The sequence below is a fragment of the Poeciliopsis prolifica genome, unplaced genomic scaffold (genome assembly GCF_027474105.1).
Source record: "Poeciliopsis prolifica strain line A6 unplaced genomic scaffold, Auburn_PproV2 SCAFFOLD038, whole genome shotgun sequence".
In the NCBI taxonomy this organism is placed as follows: Eukaryota; Metazoa; Chordata; class Actinopteri; order Cyprinodontiformes; family Poeciliidae; genus Poeciliopsis; species Poeciliopsis prolifica.
In genome coordinates, this window is record NW_026562413.1 from 5,993,107 (window position 1) to 6,015,184 (window position 22,078).

At 39.4% G+C, this 22,078-nt stretch overlaps 1 protein-coding gene across 3 annotated transcripts; it reads left to right on the plus strand.

Moving 5' to 3' along the window:
* The first annotated feature begins 45 nt into the window (after nt 1–45).
* Nucleotides 46–21,173, plus strand: yrk (Yes-related kinase). 3 transcript variants are annotated; one of them, XM_055053862.1, is made up of 13 exons: nt 46–134; nt 9,877–9,920; nt 10,281–10,535; nt 10,686–10,788; nt 11,986–12,084; nt 12,260–12,363; nt 12,487–12,636; nt 13,953–14,117; nt 15,844–16,023; nt 17,501–17,577; nt 17,672–17,825; nt 17,994–18,125; nt 19,920–21,173. In XM_055053862.1, the coding sequence occupies exons 3-13, from the start codon at nt 10,304–10,306 to the stop codon at nt 20,126–20,128; spliced, it is 1,605 nt and encodes a 534-aa protein (XP_054909837.1). In that variant the 5' UTR covers nt 46–134; nt 9,877–9,920; nt 10,281–10,303; the 3' UTR covers nt 20,129–21,173. The 3 variants fall into 3 exon arrangements, with proteins under 3 accessions (XP_054909837.1, XP_054909836.1, XP_054909838.1); XM_055053861.1 differs by lacking the exon at nt 46–134 and adding an exon at nt 485–573; XM_055053863.1 differs by lacking the exons at nt 46–134; nt 13,953–14,117 and adding exons at nt 485–573; nt 14,505–14,660.
* The last annotated feature ends 905 nt before the right edge of the window (nt 21,174–22,078 follow it).

The following is a 22,078-nucleotide window of genomic DNA, read 5'->3' on the forward strand; positions in this document are numbered from 1 at the left end:
GGATGTCACACATCTCCTCCGGTCTTCTTCCTGTCTTTCGCACCACTCCGTCAAAGTGTCACATCTGAGCTGCAGCTGCACATCACCCAGGAACCGAGGCTGATTCAGCTCGGCTGGCGGCTTGTAAGAGAAATGTAAGTTACTCGCTAAAAGTAAAGGCAGACCTTGTTTTTGTTTCCATTCGGAAAGTGAAAACTTTGGCCTAGATAAGCTTTATTAATCTAAAAATCGACACATCGAAGCCATTCCTCTTCCATATCCGGTGTGCAATTTTTCAGCCGGGTCTGCTGTCCGCTAATAGTTATTTCAGGTGCGTTACGTCACTCCTACGGTACAAATAACTGACCGCTTTCGTTGGAAATAGTGTTAAAAGTCATTGTTTCCGCTGAATGAAGCGTCCACGGGTCCGCTCCACGCGCGCGCCGCCCTCTGGGCTGGTCCTTTTAGTGCACGCGCGCTCCTTTTTTCTCTTTTACTTACTCTCACTTATCTCGCTCTCTGAAGCAGCGCGCGCGTCTCTCCTCCAGCAACCCACACCTGGATTCACCGCTTGAACGTCCGCGTCTTTCTCTGGTATGTACACACCGAGTTAATTCAGGGGCTTATTTCTGAAGGGTAAACTCCACTGCAACAAAAGTTACATCTATTCTTGAAGTGTTCAAAGGGGTCCTGTGTGTCAAAAAATAGACACACACGGTAAAGTATTTCAATGATAACAGAAATACTCTGGTATATACACCTGTGTGTGTGTCTGTCTGTCTATCTATCTATCTATCTATCTATCTATCTATCTATCTATCTATCTATCTATCTATCTATCTATCTATCTATCTATCTATCTATCTATCTATCTATCTATCTATCTATCTATCTATCTATCTATCTATCTATCTATCTATCTATCTATCTATCTATCTATCTATCTATCTATCTATCTATAGGCTATATATATAGATATATATATCTATATGCACACATATATATGTGTAGATATAGATATATGTATGTATATGTAGCCTAATTTGATTTTAACGCTGCTTTTCTAATATCAATTTGTCAAATTTCTGACAGCTGAGAAGCGACTTTCTGTCTGTTAAATAAAGGGAAGTTTGGCTATAGTTGCCTACGAGAAGTTGACGAGGTGCGGTTGTGCACTTGTTCTTGCACTTTTCATGGTGGACAGATGGCCTGCGACAGAGGATGTTTAGAAATCATGCTGCAATGGTTAAAAAAACCCCCAAAACAAAACAAAAAAAATCGGAATTTAAAGAGTTTTGTCATAACCTGTGTTGCCACCAAGAGGGCTGGCGATGTCTCCTCTCAAGAAGGAAATTTAGTGAAGAGCAGACTTTCAAGAGACGCAGTATTTATTTGTTCAGTATTCCATTTGTTTATGCTGATCTTTTTTTTTGTTTTTGTCCCGGATGAACGTCCGACATTCAGTCCAGAGAAGCTAATCTTGAAAAGTTGCTGTTTCTATGACAAGTGACAAGACTTTTCTATGACTTTATGAAGTATAAACCCACACAGCCCAGCCCTGTCTCTTGTCTGTTGCTGCACACTGACAGCGAGCTGTCTGAAAGGCAACAAATTTGCTGGAAATATTTTGGCTCCCAAAAGTTGCCAGACCACCTCGATTTCCCTGCAAATATCCGCTTGGTGAACTTACTCTTATCTGTTGAGGGCAGAATGGCAAAAATGGCTCCATTGGCATTTAAAGCAGGCCAAATTATATATAATATATATTTATTTATTATAAATGATATATTGTTTGGATTTGTGATGGGTACACCCATATACATTTTTCCAGAAAGATTGTATTTCTGTCAGTGTGTTAGATATTCCTTTAGTGTATTATTGATAGTACATGCCTGCAGTAAACCACCTAGAGGAAAAGGCTGGGCTGCCTGTTTCCTTAACATTCCCAGCTATCAAAAAATGTTTTTATGGTTTTAACATTAAGCTCAGGCAGGTTGTTAATCCTTGTCGATTCCTTTTTGTAATCTCTGAACGCATAGGTTTCACAACTTTAAAAAGTTTAAAGGTGATGAAGAAATTGCGAGAGTTTTGATGGGTAAAACCGCTGTTAGGCCGGACTCCATCACTTCCTGTTTCTTTACGGAGTCCGTTCCTGTCTATAGCCTGGGAGCTACATACAGGCAGGAAGGAAAAGGACTTGTGTATATTTTCTTCTGTAGGAGGAATTGCACATTGCAAGAGTCCTAAACACCTGGATACGAGCTGAACATGACACAAGGCAGTGAGCTTCCTCTTGTTGGACAAAGTCTCAATCCTAATGTGTAGAAAACCGGGGAAACCTCTGAGAGCTACAAACATCAATCCGGGTCTGGCCTCTGTGTCTCAAGGATGTGATGACATCATGTAGAAACAGGACATCCCGATGGCTGAGACGCCTTACTTTTCCACTGTTCCCCCTCTAACTCCGTCTCCCTCTCCCCTCTGCTGGAGTGTGTGCGAGAGGGTTCAGTGACAGTTTGCTTCCCATTGTCCTATCATTCCTGCCCCACTCACATTCTGCATCCTGTTGAGTTTCCTGCAGAATCAGAAAAAAAAGGCCTGAGCACAAAAAGGTGAAAATAATAGACCAACAGGACAGGGTGGTAAAAGTAATGACTCCCGTCTTTAAGGAGAAATCAGTAAAACAGGACAGATTTAGGACCAAGTGTGTGTGTGTGTGCGTGTTTGACTGCAGTGAATTTTCCCGCTGGGAGCAGCTTATCTGCAGTCCACTGAGCAGGAAAGGGTGTGTCACTTGGATATGGATGTTGGCGGGAGTGACGGTGTTGATGGAGGGGTTGATGTTATTGTGATTTTTAGAAGAATGCACAGAATGTTCGGTAGTAGTTTCTAGGTCAAAGTTTTGTTGTTTCCTTACATTGTTTAAACTGGACAAATCCAGCGTTATACCGAAATGTTCTCGAGTGCGGAAGTGGAAAGTGACATTTCCACAGTTCTTCTTCAGTACCGTTTTTCTGAACTTCTGCATCACGGATGGAGAGCAGTCTCCATCTGTGACCAAACGGTTCACCTTCCAGTACCTATTACATTTGGGAGTAGGTGGCTGTGTCATGCAGAGTGTAAATATCTAAAAAAAAAAAAAAGCTTTTTCTTGATGTTTATTAAGATGTATCTGCTTCGTAGTAGAACTTGAGTTATTTTACAGCTTTAACTGAAGACGTATTGATCCTAAAACATCATTTCGAACGGAAATGGATTGTCCTATCATGCTGAAAAATTATATAATATGCACTTTCAAAGTTATCAAAAACTTTTTTCTTTCCTTTGTACACACACACACACACACACACACACACACACACACACACACACACACACACACACACACACACACACACACACACACACACACACACTGTATATTTCACATGATCATAATGTGAAGTAGATAAGGACATGAATAAAAAAATCTGTCAGTTTTTATTGATAATTTATAAAACAAAATGTTGAAAGATATCTATAGCCTTCTTAATAAAAAATGAAAAAAATTGTATATTAACAATACTGCATTTATGCCCTTCTGGTAATTAATGCCCTGTAGTTTACATGCTTTCACTGGTACTTTGACACTTTATGTGTGATCTGGAAGGCCTTCTTGCCATCACTCCGATTCTTTATCTTTTTTTTTTTCAGCAGCCTTTATTGACGGGCAGGAAATGTTGGATGTCAAATCAAGGACAGCTGCACTGATGGTTTAAATAGTTTTTTTATGAGATAATGAAAAAGTGCAAAACTTTTGTCTTTTCTGCTTGAAGCATGGAGCAACATAATGTTGCCGTTCTCCCATTTTGTTGCTGTCCCCTGCTGGTCAGCTGGCTAAAAGAAGCTATCATGTACCCCATTTACAAGAAATGCAAGTTTGCGAGTTTGGAAATATTTGGGTTGCAGAAAATAAAGATGGTCGTAGTGTTGAAACTAACATGAAAATTAAACTGTTTTAAAACTACAGGCTTCAAACTACAAACACCATGTCTGTCTAATCTAATTACTGAACCTGCAAATCAGTAAAATCAGCAAAAAAGCTACATCCACAGCCTCTGGTTGATATCATTCACAGCCTCTGGTTGATATCATTCAATACTATAGTATAGATGTGGTTAATTTTTTTAAACAAATTAACAAAAAAAAAAGTAAACAGGAACTATTTCACAAAGGTGGTTTTGGGACAAAAACTAGGAACTGACAGATTTCCATTCGACAAACAGGTTAGAGGTTCTCACAGAAAAAGTGAAGTTAAAATGTCTAAATTCAGACTAAAGAGTAATGATGCACACTTCCATTCTTCAAGAGAATCAGTCCGGCTGGCCTGACAAAAACAAAACAAAACAAGTTTAACACTTGATTTTACTTTTCTCAAAAGTAAAATCATCTCCTATCAACTCGTCTTTCAAGAACCTGATAATAATCAATTTTTTAAAAATCAAGTATCCTTGGACCAGGAGTTATCAGTCAGAAACCAACAAAAATGTTGTTCTCTTGTTACCAATTTAGCAGAAATGAATACGCAACTTAATTATGTGAAGCATTAATAATAAATAATACACCTATGTACAGCATGAGCATTATATCACTGTCTCTAATGAAAAGTTGCGTTTGAAAAGTTGCTTTATGAAATAAAAAAAAGAAACATGCAGCTGCTGCAATTATCTTTGATTCTGACCTCTACATAAAAGTTTATTACAACTTTAACTCCAGAGCATGACCATGCAGAGCAACGGAGAGCTCACATTTTATATAGTCAACTTCTTTTGTATTTCCGCTAAAGCATTTTATGGTCAGCCAGCTGGGAAACGGTGTTTGTCTTCAAACAGACAAACACGAGTATAGGTATTTAGGTGAGATGACAGCCCACGAAAAAGGTCACATGTGAAGCCTGAGTAAAGTTCTTTGATGTCTGGTGAATATTACCAGTGGTGCAGCCAGACTTATCAGAGACAAGCATCACACTTCTCCTCCAACAGAGGAAGCAGGGTTTGTTTCGCAGGGTAGTCTAATTATTACTTTGTATTAGCTTGCTGCTATAAAAATCTCCTATGACATTTATCAACAAGTGCGCAACATTAGGTTGAGTCTATGCTCGGTCCTGAACATTAATAAGGGCCATTTTACGAAGGGACACAGCCAAAGAACAGTTGTTCCAAAATTCACTTCACCCTCAGATATACTGGTAAAAAAAAGCACTAATGCACCTTTTGAGTGCTATGTTTCCTCTTTCAAAGTCAAAGTTAGCACCGTATCTCATTTTTGTCATATGTAATTAACAAGCAGTGTGAACTCAGTCTGTCAAACTTAGTATGATGTTTATAGGAAATTAACTGTGCAACCCCCCACTTTACCACTCATCACCAACACCACAAAACGCCCACACACTCTCATACTCTTAACCCTGGTACATGTTATGACTATGAAAGCTTGCAACCTGAACTTCAATGGTTATTAAACATATTAAGGTGAGTCGCTCTGAGCAAGTGAGAATTTCTGATCACAGGGAAATGTTTTCGTTTTTTCTCTTTTTCTACCCACAAATCAGCTTCAATCACACCAGTTGTAAATTTATTGCAGTTTCTGTGTGCAGAGGGTGGAAAACCAGACAATGACAGGATTATCTATTCAACGGGAACCCAATGGGGAATAATGACCGATAAAACACTTCCCAGTAAATGTGTGATTGCGACTGTTTTATTATATCATACCTGCTTGTGGTCACCTGCCAGTCTCAAAAAGGCAGGAAGAGTGACAATTGAACATAAAAGGGCAAAGGAAGGCTAGTTAAAGCAAAATGGCCTCAGTGACCATTTTCTACTTTCCTTGCTTCAACCAATAATGAGTACAGCATCTGAGGAGTGGATGTAGAGAATGTGAAAGGTGTTGTACTGCAGAGCAGAGAACAGTAACAGAAAGGAAAGTGTGAGCTTGGAGTGTTTTTGCGGCTCTTGCAGCTGCTCTGGGTGTGTATGTGGATGGACTCTGGCCTCAGTTTCCAGGAAAAGGGGGGAGCAGGGTGGACAGGAAACCCTAACAGGGCTAACTTCCTGTAACTCTCACGATGGCCGGTCTGATAGTGAGAGAATGTTTGTGTGTGTAAATTTGCTGCTGTATTTTTTGCTGCATCACATCGCCCCGAAACAGCCGCTTGTTGCCGTGAAGCTCTGTAAGAACGTCGAAGGTTTTGAGAGGGGAACGAGTAAACCTGCAGTTGCCATTTTGTCACAATGAAAGTAATGAATGATTTCTCTTCCTTCTCTGCCATTACTTGTATTGTTCTCCTTTTGTGACTTCCTGTGCATTCCTGAGTAGGTGGGGTGGCTGCAGCCTGGAAGGTTGGCCATCTTGTAAGGTTGCAGGTTAGAATCTCAGAGCACTCTGGAGACATTATCCTGATGTATGTGTGAACTCAGCCAAGATGAATCAGTTCTAAATTAAAACCTGCACTTGTCTGGGTGGTGATCATTTGGTCCAGCAGTTTATAATTTCCAAATATTTAAAACAGACCAAAAGTCCTGCTACAAACTGATCTCCAACACTTGTTTATACTCGGTTTCTCATAAATGTATTCACACCTCTTAAACCTTTTTCACATTTTGTCCATTACAAACTTGAATGTATTTTGAGTGCATCTGTAGGTGAAAGACCAACATATTGTTGGTCTCAAGTCTTCTGCGCAGTCCTGGCATTGTTAATTTTCTCATCAACTCCGACAAGCTTGTCTCTGGTGAAGAAAAAGATCCCGTAGCATGATGCTGCCACCAGCATGTTTCATTGTGAGAACGTTGTGTCCACTGTTTGTTTGTCACCACACGGCTGCACATCGGCAAAAAAGTCTAGGTTTGATCTCATGTTTGTCGTGTTCCCTTTATGACATGAGAAAAGCTGCAGAAACAACCACACGATTTTTTTCAGGTTTGTGGTTGTGACAATAAAAATGTTAAAAAATATAACAGGTGCTAATGCTTTTCTTTAGGCTCTTATGTGAATAGAGAACATGCATCTCCGTCTTGATTTTGTCAATGATAACATAGCAAAGCAGGCAGTTTCTAATGATTTTTTGTATCAAGGATGCCATTACAAAAATCTGGTGTTTTTTTTTTTTGTCTGCCTCTTTACAGTTTCCAGAACCCAAAGTTTAAAGATTTTCAAAAGATTTTTTTTTTAAATTATGTTGTCTTGGAGACATGAAATATAGACAATGTAGAAAAAAGAAACACTGGAGTAAAGATACCACAGTGCTATCAATACATCTCAGACAAAACATGTGCAACGTCTATAAATTGTTTTATAGACAACAAAACATTTATTACCAATTCTTTTAAAATGTGGTAACATATTTAGTTTTACAGTCAGAGTAATCCTTTTTTTAAGAGATTTGCACAAGAACTCAAAATAACCATCAGCTAAATTTGTGTTTAACTTTGAAATCTTGTTGGTGTCAGCAAGATTAGTTAGTGGGGCTGTCTGCTCCTGGCTAGCCTGCAGTGGGCTTTTTGACAGACATGCCTCTCGTAACTTAGCAACTTTAATTTTAAAACAGCATTCCTGTAATAATATTTGTGATAAGTGGTGTGGCTTTAGTGTTTAGATTATATCTGACCCTGGTTTTCTGTGGTTCTTACTAGCACCTTTGTCCTTTATGCCTCCTCATGCATAATCTGATGAAACATGCTTTTTTTATTTTTAAGAGAAACATTACGTACCCAAGCAGAACATTTCTTATCCTCTTATCATCTTTTGCTGGAAGAAAGAGCAAGCAACTAACAGCTTCTGCTTTGGCGCTTCTCAACACATAGAGGGTTGAGATTAGGATTTTACTGGTGGTCTTAAAGGTTCTGACTTGATTATATTTGAATGATCTTTTACACTGTCTTGCTTCATCTAGAAGACAGCCAATTGAGCTTTAATAAAATATTCCAACACAGAAATAGATTATCTTGTCTTAACAGTTGCTTCTCTTAATTATATCCACATTAGAATGGCTGAAGGCTCACAGTGTTGTGAAAGACCCAGTTCATTTCACTTGAAAAGGTCTCGGCAAGTTAACTCTATAAATTGTGTAATCAGATGATTTAGCTTTTTCTGGGCTTCTGCATTTTAAAAATATAATTGAAGGAAGCACATGGGTGTGTGTGTATATGTACAGTATATACACACACAAGGCTGTCTCCTTTTTACAAAAGTGAATGTGATCAAAATACACTTTAAAATCAAACAAATAACAGAGTAAGTGTAGTTTTCAAAGTATAATTTTGTTTAAGGAGAGAATGGTATCAACCTGGCCCTATGTGAAATTGTTTTAAAAGCAGGAATGTCTTGGTGTGGCCTAGTCAAAGTCATATCTTTGACTAGAATATTGTGGCACAACCAGTTATTGGGTTTACGGGTCAATTAATGTCCACATATAGTGATACTGGTTTATATAATGTTTAATAATGAAATCAAATTGGGAAAAAAGCTTTTTGTAGTAAGTCTGGTTATATGAGTTTAATATAAAATTTGTTTGAACATTTAAGCCAGACTAAAAATCAAAAACAGAACAAATCTATTTTTTTTTTTTCTTCTCACCACTGCATAATGTATGGCGTTGGATAAAAACTGATATTAACATTCAGTAGAAAAACAAGACATCATAAAATAAAAAAAAGCCTTAATGTAGCATCTCTTCTCATGTTTCTCTCTGCAGCACTCTGTTTTTAGCCAAGCTCTTTAATCTACCCAGTAATAAGATCCCCTAAAACAAAAAGGTTGGCGTCATTAGAATTTATTCTAAAGCAACTAAAAGTATATTGTAAAAAAACAAAACAAAATAAAACAAACAACAACTTGAGACACAAGGCTTTCTGCTTTTCCCCTTAAAAAATATTTACAATACGTGTTTGCCCTCATATTAATAATTGGACAACATGTTTTTGCTGAATTTGTCTAATTTGACAAAACCTTGAAGTGATAGCATGGGATTTAAAAAATAAATATTTCCTGCTGAGCTGAGTCAAACGATAAGATCAGGAATTCCCCATCACTACAAAGCAGTTTGCATATATTAATCTATTTTTATTAAAACCATGTAAAGTCAGGTCATGTCATAAAAGGGGCTGATCAGCTTTAGTCCTTTTAAAACATCTGGTACTTCATGTAAATTGGAGAATATTTGTGCTAATGGCTTCTTATCGATGCAGCTTAAGCTCAGTAACCAACAGCTGGTAGTCATGTGAAAACTCTCTTATCTTTTAAATATTAATGCGAACTTGCAATATTTTCAAAGCACCGTCACTAACCAGAACAGCTTAGGTTTATAGCCCTTGTTGTTCTGCTTGGAAATTAAACATTTGACAGATTTTACTGAATGTTTCTTCCTCTTTGTGTTTGCGTTAGTTTTTTATTTGCTTTGTAAATGTGCATTCTGCCGAAACAGTGTGGTTTGCTCAAAACTGGAAGTTGGGATTGATACAATGATCTCTGTCGAAGCCCTTACACACCTCCACGGCTGAGCCGCTTTATGACTGTTACCCTCTGCTCCTGTGATGCCATTTGAAAGCTTGTTAACGCCACAAAGTCTAAACGTCCACATGCACATGTACATGTGTACTCAGCTGTTGACCGAAATAATAAGTTAATAGCCTCTCTCGAAATGCCAAAGCAAAACGGGAAGTGGCTAACCTCACATCTCTCTCTCTGTCAGGCCGTCTGTCTGTTTTTTTCTTCTAACTTCTGTGCTTGCAACTGCCTCATGCTTTACTGCTCCTACAGTTCCCTTTCTCCAGTTCTCTGCCCGTCATTCCTGCTTTGCCCTGCTCTACCCCACAAAACCCCCCGACACTCAACTCCTCCCCTCTTTTTTCTTTCCAGTGGCGATGGTGATTGACAGATGATCTGACAGAGGAAGACATCAGGTGAGGAAAAAAGTGAACTTCTCCTTCCTACCTTGTAATTAATTCCTCACTCTCCATCTCCTGCACCTCCTACTGTTTAAGGGAAGTTTTTTTGTTGTTGTTTAAAGTCAGTGACTTCTCTTTATGCAGTTCCATACAGAACCATAGTTCTCCATGGTTATTTTGATCAATGTGTCTTAGTAATCCGCGTTGCTTTCACTTCACAGCAGCGGCCAGTAATTAATTTAACTGCAGTGATGAGACACGAGTTCCTTTCTATGTGTAATGGCTATTTTTTTAACCTCCTTGCAGAAAACAGTTATTTTAAAGGTGAAAAAAAGAATTTTTACAAAGAATAAATCATTTTCTTTGCATTCACAGACGCCGTCGCCGTTTTGGTTATTATGGGGTGTGCCTGTTGCAAGCAGAAAAAGTCCGCCAAAACATTAGGAGCAGCATCAGGAACAGTAGATGTTACCGATTTGTCTGCGAACAATGCAGAAGGACTGCCTGGAGGTTTGTCCCAGGGACGCTACTGTATGGACCCCACTCAGACCATCCCAGACTTCAACAAGCCCTTCCCATCCCCTTCAGCCTTTCCCAACACCAATGCACACCCTCGGCCTGGAGGCATGGGTAGGGAAATCCTCTCCGATTTAAGACTTCAAACTACTAATCTTCCTTTAAGGATTTCTCTGTCATGGATATCTGTTTTCTAATCTGTGCCAGCGCAAATATTTGAAGAACCGGAGTTAAGTGACGGATGGATGCTTTGTTTTGCTGCAGGTGGTGGAGTCACTCTCTTCGTAGCTTTGTATGACTACGACGCTCGCACTGAAGACGACCTCACTTTCCAGAAAGGAGAGAAATTCCAAATCATCAACAACACGTGAGTTAGACCGACGCACACTTGAAAAATAGGCTCTTTCACACTTTTCATGCTGCAACCAGAAACTTTGGGGTGTTTTAAATGGGATTTGTATGCGACAGTCGAGCTCGTGTTGAGTAAAATTATAAAGTGGAAGAAAAAGGATACATAAAGTTATTTCTTCATAGATTTGTGGTCTCCATTTGTATTCAACCCCCTCTACTCTGAAACCTCTAAATATAATCAAACCAATTGCTTTCAGAAGTCACCTAATGGTTATCATGAGAGTCTGTGTGTAATAAAATATCCTGCTGTTCTTCAAAGGCCTGAGAGGATTGTTAGAGAAGCAAACAGCTGTAGAGACAAACAGCTTATGTGGGAGAATCTGTTGATAGGACAGCTGATTGTTGTGCAATCCAAAAAAATCTTTTCTGTGAGTGACAAGGATGCCAGTGTTAAATACCATCATAACCACTTGTGCAAAATGGTGATAGTGAGATGGATGACTGAATGATATGTGACCTGTAAAAGGAACTGAAACTGGGGTTCAAAAAAGATTTTCATATTTTAGAGTAGCCTAGTTAACGTTCTGTCCTAAATCTAATTTAGAGTCAGACAACAAGACTTGGAAATTGGTCCATCCAATCTGATGGAGCTTAAAAAATGGCCCCAAAATTTCTGAATGTTTCTTAAAGGTATGTCTGCTGAAGATGGTGGTTCTACAATACAAATGCATATCTTTTTATATCGTTAATATCTGCTGAGAATGGTTATAAACATCCGAGTTGTTCCTTTGATTGTAAAATGACAAACGGCAGAACAGGTCAAGAGGGGTGAATATTTTTAGGAAACAACATAAGCAGTGTTTCAATGTCTGCATACGCTACATGAAAGGACCCAGCAATAGACAAGAATTTATCTAAGAGCTGACAGCATATTGAGTTCTGTGACAGCTGAAATAAGTCAGTTGACTGTTTTTGTATGCATTAAATTCCTTCCATTGTGAATAAATGTCACTAATTACAAAACATCCGAGGTCTCAGCAGCTGCAGGGCACGTCGACCAGCCTTTGTTATTGAAAAAAACATTTTGTCCTGCTCAGGAAATCCAAAATCAATTTACATGATGTTAACATTTGACCAATGCTGTTTATTTCTCATTCAGCAATATCTTTTTTTTCTTTTTATTATCTTTTTAACAAATTGTCTTTGGTTACAGGGAAGGTGACTGGTGGGAAGCTCGTTCGTTGAACACCGGAAACTCAGGTTACATCCCCTCCAACTACGTCGCTCCTGTTGACTCCATACAGGCTGAAGAGTGAGTTTGCACCAGAAAACCAAAACACACACAACAGTGACAGTTGTTTTTTTTTGTGCTGCGCTTTAAGCCAACACTTAAGACTCCCCTGGTGATTGACATGTGGTCTGAAAGCAGAGGTCAAGTGATGTGTGATGTTATTCCAATCACCTGTGTGGCGTTCTCGTGGTGACAGGTGGTATTTTGGGAAGATGGGGAGGAAGGATGCGGAGAGACAGCTGCTGGCTCAGGGCAACCAGAGGGGAACTTTCCTCATACGAGAGAGTGAGACCACCAAAGGTGAGGAGAAGAAACATTCAACACGCCTATGCACTATCTCTTTGGATAGAGTCTAAAAACAATCAACTCTTTCACGTCAGCCAACCTTCCCTTCATGTAGCCTTTCACATTTCTCTCACACAGGTGCTTACTCACTGTCCATCCGGGACTGGGACGACAACAAGGGAGATCATGTCAAGCATTACAAGATCCGCAAGCTAGACAACGGAGGCTACTACATCACCACGAGGTCACAGTTTGACACTGTTCAGCAGCTGGTAGAGCACTACACAGGTAACACGCCAACAGATTCACAAATTCATCCTCCTCTTTTCTGATGGCCTGTCAGCTTTCAAAGCTCCTGTTTCGGTGTCGTCGTGCTGAAATATTGCTTCAATTGATGTTTAATTCATTGTTTGAAAGTCTTTAGCATAAACCTTGAACCTTTTCACATAGATGTTGTCAAATTACTGCCATGACCTTCAGCGTGCTTTAGTGGCAGTGCTGTAGGAATGTATGACTATTATAAATGGTCACGAGCGCAGATGCTTCGCAGTAGAACCACACAAATTCAGCAGTTATGAAGAGGGAGAAAATAATACATGGCTTTGAAAAAAAATGCAACAGGGATGTGTTTGAATTGAGAACCAGTTACTCTGACACCCCTCATTAAGATCCAGAGTGACCAGTTGCGTAACCATTTTTGGTTACGTTGCATTTTGGGGATATGTTCCAACTTTGCACATCTAGAAACTGAAACCTTTGCTTATTTTTCTATCATAGTTCACGTTTTGTCGGATTTGATGCGACGCTTCTGTGAGCATCGATTATTAAGTCCACAGATCCTCAGTCAGATCTAAATTCAGCTCTTTAAATTTCCATACCGAAGCTGAAGTAAAGTGTCTCCACAATATGATGCTGCCCCCACCTTGTTAGGTAATTTTAAATAATTCTTTTATTGTCTTCTTCACAATAATAACCTACTTTGTGTTGGTTTTAGTTTTTATTCGTGAGCCTGGGCATTATAAATCCCTCTAAAAGATGTAAAAAATGAAAAATATAAAATTGTGGCTGTAACACGACTTGTGACAAAGTTCAAAGTGTATGAACTTTGAAAGGAAATCTCAAATGCTTTTACCTGATACGGCTTTTATTATATTGTGCTTTTATAAGCATAAACAGCCCCTGAAAAAAAGCCATGTGTTATTAATAGGAAAAGTGAAGTTACTCTGGGCTTTTTAAAATGTAAGAAACATGTTTGACTTCAGCTGCAAACTCGAAAAAGAAAAGTTTGGATGACATAATGTGTTTCACTTCCGTCTTACCTTAAACTAGTTGAAAGTGTAAATCTGCCCCCTAGTGGCACATTTTGGGATTAGGGCGCAAAATTCAGTTTGCATCTTGGCACATGTATTTTTTTGTCTTTCCCTAAGCATCCTGGTGTTTCTGCCACATGCAAATAAATAAACTCACATAAACATATATGTTTATGTGAGTTGTGCTCTTGTATGTTTGCTTAACTTGCATTTTTCTGTCTTTACCTTTGCATTTGCTCTGTTTTTCTCTGTGTTTTGTCTGTTTGTATGTCTCTCCGTGTCTCTCTGCCTCAGAGAGAGCGGCGGGACTGTGCTGCCGCTTGATGGGCAGCTGTAAGAGGGGCATGCCTAAGCTGGCCGACTTATCTGTGAAGACCAAGGATATGTGGGAGATTCCTCGCGAGTCTCTCCAGCTGATTAAGAAACTGGGCAACGGCCAGTTTGGAGAAGTCTGGATGGGTAGGACTGTTGGCGATTCGCTGAAGGGGGAAAAGAACAACAGAAGCACACCTGATTAAGAATGTATAACTGTAACAGGATAGAAAGTGTGAACATTTCTTAACGTAAAACAGGACAGAAACAAATTCTTACCTTAAACATAAATTGAAAAATTGCAAGTGGGGACGTCATGCAGAGGAAGCTGAGTTCCGCATCCAGACGTGCTGAGTTGTTGTCCAGATCCTCCTTTCGTTGCATGTGCATGTTTTTAAAACTCACATTTTGTCACCCCTTTCCATCTTTTCACCAACTCTCCAACCCACACCTTCACCCTTTCTTCTCCCGTCCTCCATCACCAAACTTCTTTCCCGCCATCTCTGGCACCCCCTCTCCTCCTCTTCTTCTTAGGAACTAACGATGGACTCTGTTATTACCTGACTAAGCCCTGCCTCAACTCCACCCCGCTCACCCTGGGCCTCGGGCGGGACGCCTGGGAGGTACCGAGGGAAACCCTGTCAATGCAAAGGAAGCTGGGACAGGGGTGCTTCGGGGATGTCTGGATGGGTGAGACTGATGCAGGCCAACTCTAAAAGTCAGGAAAAACAGGGAAACAAAGATTGTTTTGCTTTACTTCAGTGTATAATTCAAGATTTCCTTTTATGCCAGTGTATTGTTTCTCAGTAGAGAAGACAATGGATATTTTTCTTACCTTAAAATATATAACCGTGAAAGAGTTTTTCAGTGACTGAATCTATTTTTTGAGCGTACAGGTTGTCATCCTGATGTCATCTGTGCATCATACGTGTACAGTGCTGCAGGAAGTTCACATACTCCCTTCACGGACATAAATCTCACACTGTTTTAGGTTCTGTCTTTAAGGACACATTCAAACTATTTATTTACAGCATAAATTGAATACTTCCTCTAAAGTTTAGAAAATGCTGCTGAGCAACTCTTTTTGTTGCCATCACCAAAATCCCTGCACTATTCTGGAGGGATATTTCATCATTGCTCTAATCTGAAATATTAGTTACTTTAAATTGGCAGCTTTCAATTGTTTCTTGGTCTTCAAAGTCTCCCTTTCACTTCCCCAAACCTACTTTGTTAATGTGTTCAATCTTTAACTCCTCTGATAAAAAGGAGGTAAGAGGAGTATGTCTGCTGGGGCAGATGCAGACTTCAGTCAATTCGAAGGTGTTGATTTTTGATCTTGGTCTCACTGTGTTTCATGTTGCTGCTAAACTTGCTCCATTCAGATAATGACACTGGTGTTTTTGGCTCAGCAATGTTGGTGGTTCATAGTTCGAACCAAAATTGAGGAAGCCAGTTCGGAGCAAATGAACAATATTCCCAAACATTATGATTATTGTTATAATCAGTCCATGATTCTAAGGGTTCCTTAAAATCCCTAACTATATGAAATTCATGTCCATAATGAGAGTATGTATACTTCTGACTGACACTGCTTTTATTGATGTAAGAAAACCAGACAAACCTCGGTTCATCTGTTGTCCCTCAGCTCACTCAATAACGTCATGCATGCTCTCCAAAGTACCAATCATGTGCATGCATCAGTATTTACCGCATGTACCAGTTCACTACTCCATTTTGTTTATTGTTTGCTTTTTATATGCACGTACATGCAGCTATAAAGAGGAAGACAAATTGGCACATACATGAGGCCTTCTTCTGTGTGCATCCCTGCTTTTTCTGTGCGCCCGTTAACATCAACTCGTCTGTATGCCAGGCATGTGGAATGGGACCACCAAGGTAGCGGTGAAGACTCTGAAGCCAGGAACCATGTCCCCCGAGGCCTTCCTGGAGGAGGCTCAGATCATGAAGAGGCTCCGGCACGACAAGCTGGTGCAGCTGTACGCCGTCGTGTCTGAGGAGCCCATCTACATCATCACTGAGTTCATGAGCCAAGGTACCGGGTTGAGTAAACTGTCACCGCTCTGACATATTGTAGGTTTGAACTTCCTCCATCGCAGCAGGGGGGAAGCCTTGCTGACGTCAAACTTTTGAACTGACTGTGACATTTTTTTTCTTCCATTTCTTAATGAAATGTATTGTTAATAAAACTCAAAGGGATTTTGTTCAATCATAAGGATTCAGCTTATTTAAGAAAAGAAAAGAACAGAGGCAATATTGATTTTGATTTTTAGTTGTAGTTGTAGTTGTAGTTAAACACCCAAAGCCAAAAAGATTTTTACTATATCACTTCCCACTAGAAGAGTGCAGTGAAAATCAGTGCTCTGTTTCTATTTTATGTGAATTTAAAACTTGGATCCTGAGATTTTATTACTAATGTTTCTGTTCCAAGGTGGAAAACCACTGGTTCTGCTAAATGACGCTCAGTGACCAGGATAACTACTAATAGCAATACATACATTTCTGTATGTTTTACTTTCCAGCACTGCAGAGGCAAGGTCAATAAAGATTATATATTAATCTAATAAAACCTAATCTTATTAATCTTACATATTAAATAATATATATGAATGATTGACACAAATTGTCAAAACCAAATATCTGCAATTTTTTATGCTGGCTGTCATTGTGTTTTATATGCAAAGCAGCCATATTGGATCATGAAGTCAAGATTAATGAGAAACATCTGACCTCGCTGGGGGTGAGCTTAGTTTTGTTGCCCTGCTAAAACATAAACCCTGCTGCATTCTTAAATCTTTTGCAGTGGTAAAGTTCACAAAAGGGAACTCTATAATGTAACTATGTTACATCTAAAAAAATATAGTTATCAACTGGACTATATTTAGAGGTATAAGATGATTTATATCACTCGAGGTCTAAATTTATTCAGGTTTGTTGCAAACTGTGAGAACATTCAAAGTAATAAATAGGCATTGTAAGTGTTAACATGAAAGAGCTCTACTTTTGGCAGTGAAGTACACTCCACAATTTTTCAGTTTCAGTGGTATGATAGAGAAGAAAGTGTGCATTGACAACATTTCTTAAGACAACATGAGAAATGCATATAATTTGAAAATGGAGACTAATTATGTCAGACTGAAATTACAGAATTACCTACTTATAAATGTCTTTTACTCCCACACAGACTGTCCCTCCTTCTCACGCAACCTAATATTTTATATATAGAGTGATATTTTTTGCAATTGCACAGAACAAATTAAGACAGGTAAAAACAAAGGTCAAAACTAAATAGCTTATTTAAAATCCCTCTTTACATATATTAAAAAATAAAAATATATTGTAAAACGGCTAATGGCCCTATCTTTCTTCAATAACCATCATTAGAAATTGACACGTGGAGCTTTCAACAGTTTTGAGGAAAGTATATTTACCTGTGTTTCAAAAAGCGACCGCCTTCTCTAACCATCATTAAAAGGTGCCTGATTTTTTCTTCCTTTTCTTTTCTCCCATAGGAAGCTTGCTGGACTTCTTAAAAGACGGAGAAGGGCAGACCCTGAAGCTGCCTCAGCTTGTGGACATGGCAGCACAGGTGAGGTCCAAGTCGAACAGCATGTGGTGGACAAAAGTGAGGCTTTTAGCGCCACTGCAGATGTGAGCATGGTTGGTTTTGGTTTCCCGTGCAGATTGCAGCGGGGATGGCATACATCGAGCGGATGAACTACATCCATCGTGACCTGCGAGCTGCTAATATCCTCGTTGGAGACAATCTGGTGTGCAAGATCGCTGACTTCGGCCTGGCCAGGCTAATTGAGGACAATGAGTACACAGCCAGACAAGGTAGCTGAATAAAACATAAGCATACAACTTCTGCCAGTCGTGTGCAAGTGCTCATGATGGATGAAAATGTCAGTAATTTTGGCTTTTGATTTCGGCTGTCTGTATTTTTAGTCCTAACCTGTCCTAAATGCATCAGCACACATCTTGACTGTGTTACCATGGTTTCAGGAGCAAAGTTCCCCATCAAGTGGACGGCTCCAGAAGCTGCACTTTATGGACGCTTCACCATCAAGTCAGATGTCTGGAGCTTTGGTATCCTGCTGACTGAACTCATCACTAAGGGACGTGTTCCCTACCCAGGTACTGAACCAGACCGGCTGGTTGAGATTAAATTCACATCATCTCAAAGTGAAGCTGTTTCGTTTTTTTGCATCTGAGACAGCTGATTATTGAGACATGGTGGGTTTTCACACTGACAAACCTTGCTGCTGAGCCGCTCTGCTGGAGACTTCGTAGCCTAAGCACTTCCTCGCTTGTAGATGAGAACTTACGGTAAAAGGAGGAATAACTGTTTCTTGAGCATCTACCACCCTCATGTGCCAATTAGCATGCAGATCCTGAGGCTTCCCGAGTTTACATGTTTTAATAAGTGAGATAATTCATGCAATTCCTTCACGAGCAAAATGTTATTGATACCTTGCACCTCAACTTGGTGATCTGATAAAATATGACAAAGAATTGTGTGAGAAGACGGAACAGGGTTGAATAATTTCCCAGTTGTCTTAGTGAAGACGTGTTCATTGTGTTTTGTCTCCCTCTTCATCTGCAAGTTTTTGTTTATTATTTTTTTTCATCCTGTAAAAGGATCTTGAGTTGTGCATCGTCCCTTCATTTTATTTAGTTTTTTCAGTCTAATGAGCACACTGGAGAGTCTTGATATAATGTTAAAAAACACTCTTTGCACTCTGCATGTGGGCACATTAATGCTGCTGCTGTTTTTCAGGTGATAGAAAGAAAATTTTTGTGTTGACCAGGACAATAATACCAAGACTGAAGCGAACTCTTTCGGAAGGTTTGCAGGTGTGATGATATTTAGTTCCACTGGAATTGCTGCACTATTTCTGCACATAATCTGACTAGTAAACATCAGTACCAACCCACCTAAAACATCCCAGTGATACCGGAGCGCCGTTAACATTTGCTGCGTCCTCTGCTCCCTGGCGTATGCCAAACTGTAATCAGAACTTTTAATGACCTCCTTGCAAGAGGAGCTTTCTTTAGCCCACACTTTTATAATGAGAAATTTGTGGATTGTAATGATTTATAGTTGTCTTTATGATAGATCCTCCCACCTGAGCTGTGGTTCCCTGCTGCTCCTGCAGAGTTACCACAGGCTATTTGGCTCCTTCTCTGATGAATGCTCTTTTTTCCCCAGTCTGTCAGTTTAGGTCAGGGCTCTCCAACATGCAGCTCCGTCGCTGCATGTGGTTCTCGGGTCCCTTCACAGTTGCACTTAACTTTGACCAAAAATAAATGACAGAGAAAGAGTAAAAAAAAAAAAAAGATCTGCTCAAATTTGCTTGCCTTTTTTTTTCTACGGTTTGTTCTCTAATGTTCTCTAACAAACCGCTGTAGCCTCATTCTTGTTAGAAAGACAATTTAGGGATTCTGTGGTGGTGCAGCAGTTAAGCACAACTCATATGGAGGCTCTGGTCCCCTATGGAGCGGTCACAGGTTCGATTCCCGGCCTGCTGACCTTTGCCACATGCCTACTCTCTTTACTCTCTTTCCTTTCAATTCACTATCAAATAGCGGCCACTAGAGCCAATGAAACCTTTTAAAAACCATTCATTATTTTCCTTCCACCTCACAGTAAGGGGTACTTTATTTTGGCGCATCACAAAAAAGTACAAATAAAATATATTGTATAGTCTAGACAAATTGCCAAAAGTTCAAAAGATAGAATCACTTTTGAAAAGGCAGGATTTTAAATTTTTTTTATCATTAATATATTTTAAAGTGTTCCATTACATTTTTTGGTTATTTAATTTTTATTCAAATGTGCACAATATATTTGATGTTTGTTGTGTTTAATTTTTATTTATTTTTTTGGCGCATAACTCAATTGAATCCTTCTTGCTCTTTCCCCTCTAGGCATGAACAACCGCGAGGTGCTGGAGCAGGTGGAGAGGGGCTACCGGATGCCAGGCGCCCACGGCTGCCCGACCTCGCTCCACGAACTGATGCTGCAGTGCTGGAGGCGGGAGGCCGACGAGAGACCCACCTTTGAGTACCTGCAGTCCTTCCTGGAGGATTACTTCACCGCCACGGAGCCGCAGTACCAGCCTGGAGAAAACCTGTGACCGGAATCGTGTCAGACAGACGCGGAGCTTTTTAACCCACCGTGCAGAAATACGATGACGGGCGTGTTGAAGTTGAGCGTTTATTTGTGCCCTCAGTGTTTATGCTGCACACCTAACGCGTATGAAGAAACATATCGACGACTTTTGACATTCCCTTTGTTTCTGGTTGCTGATCGTCACTGCATCCTGCTCAGAGCAGATCAGTTATCCATGCTGAGGAGTTGGAGCTCTCCTGAACCGGCCTTGCAGTAATGTTGCTTTACTCTGTAACCATGACAACAAGCAACTGAAGGAAAATGTAGATGCTTGTGTTGAGGGCTGGGTTGAGGGAGTCCAGTGGGTGCATGATCTGTTCAGCTGCCATATTTCTTCAGGTCCTTTGATTTCTCTTTTCTTCTTATTCTTCGTCTTTTTGTTGTTTGTTTGTTTGTTTTGCAAGGAGAATGCCATCAGATTGACTGATTTCCGTGTGAAAAAAATGTGCTGATGCAAAAAGAGTCTCGCCTGCAACAAGTTGCACACCTCAAGAAAGCGCCGACAGCCGTCAGTGAACCTCGCGGTTCTTTATCTGGCCAGATTATCAACAGATTCCCTCTGATATTTAAAAAAGATTCAGTCTTCAGCAATAACAGAGCAGAGACCTGATTTCATTATAGTTATGATATTTGATTTAAAAAAAAGGGCTGATATTAGAGCTATATCTGTCTCCTTGAACAAGTGCCTGCAATGCTGTGCTCAAAGTGGAAGGGAATAAGAAATGCGCTTTATGTATGAATTGTCTCGTATTGTTCTAATTTAACTGAAATATATCTGTGCATCACAAATATTGCTATATCTAGTAAACATTTATGTAAACAGTTGTCATCCTTCAAGGCTGGAAGGGTTGAAAATGGCAAAAAATAAATAAATAGGAAAGATCTCTGGCAGCGGAATGTGAAGGAATAGTGTTTTAAATGTTTTTTAATGGTCATTTTTTTCCACGAATGTAACCTTCATGTTGCAACTCCTCTGTCATTTTATTGTAATAAAGGTCAGATATCTTTTCCAGGTGACTTTTTTTTTCTTCCCTTTTTATTTGTGTTTGGGGATTTATTTTAATGACCTGTCACTGTTGTTATGTGTTCTTTCGGTAAATCAAAGCTAAAATGTACCTTAGCTTAAAAGAAACAGTCGCCGCTTTTGAAGGTTGTCCACTTTTAACGAGTAAACTTGGGAACCTGATTATTTCATGAGAAATCCATTTGAAGGTAGAAGATTATAAAGTTACATTGAATTAATACAAAGAAAATAAATTTCAGCTGTCAAATTGACATTCTTCAAAAAAAAAAAAAAAATCAAGATTTTAAGGATAATATTTAATTATGATTTCGATACAAGTATGACTTTATTTCCGTTTTCTCCGGGTCTGTGGAAAACACAACTAGCTGTCCTGTCTTTCAGATATGCTATATAATAAATATCCTCAGTGTTGTTCTTCTACCTGAGCGTTGCGTCTCTGCAGCTCCCTCCGTGGGCCTCTCTGCTCATTCTCAGAATAATGTTCTTCCTGCCCAGCCTGTCGTTTTCGGTGGTTGATAATATCTTGGTAAGTTTGTGGGTTTGCTACCTTCACTATCTTGACTGAACACAATAATTAGTGTTCAAAGCTTGTTATTTTTTTTTCTATTGTTGTTTTTTTCACCTCATTGTGCTCTATTTATCCTTTGATTCACACTTTAGATGGGTTTCTTCTTTGGGTTGTTGCACTGGATTTAATGATATGAGAGTAAATGTCACACTTTGTTGTTTATTATTATTATAATTTTTCAAAAACCTTTAAGTTTGTCACTTAAGATTCCAATAGTCACATTGAAGTTTGAATACACAAAATATACTCTGGCCATCATTGAGGTATTTAAGTTGATTCCTGCATCACATTTAGTTGGTTTTTAGCTCCTTGTGAGATCCTCA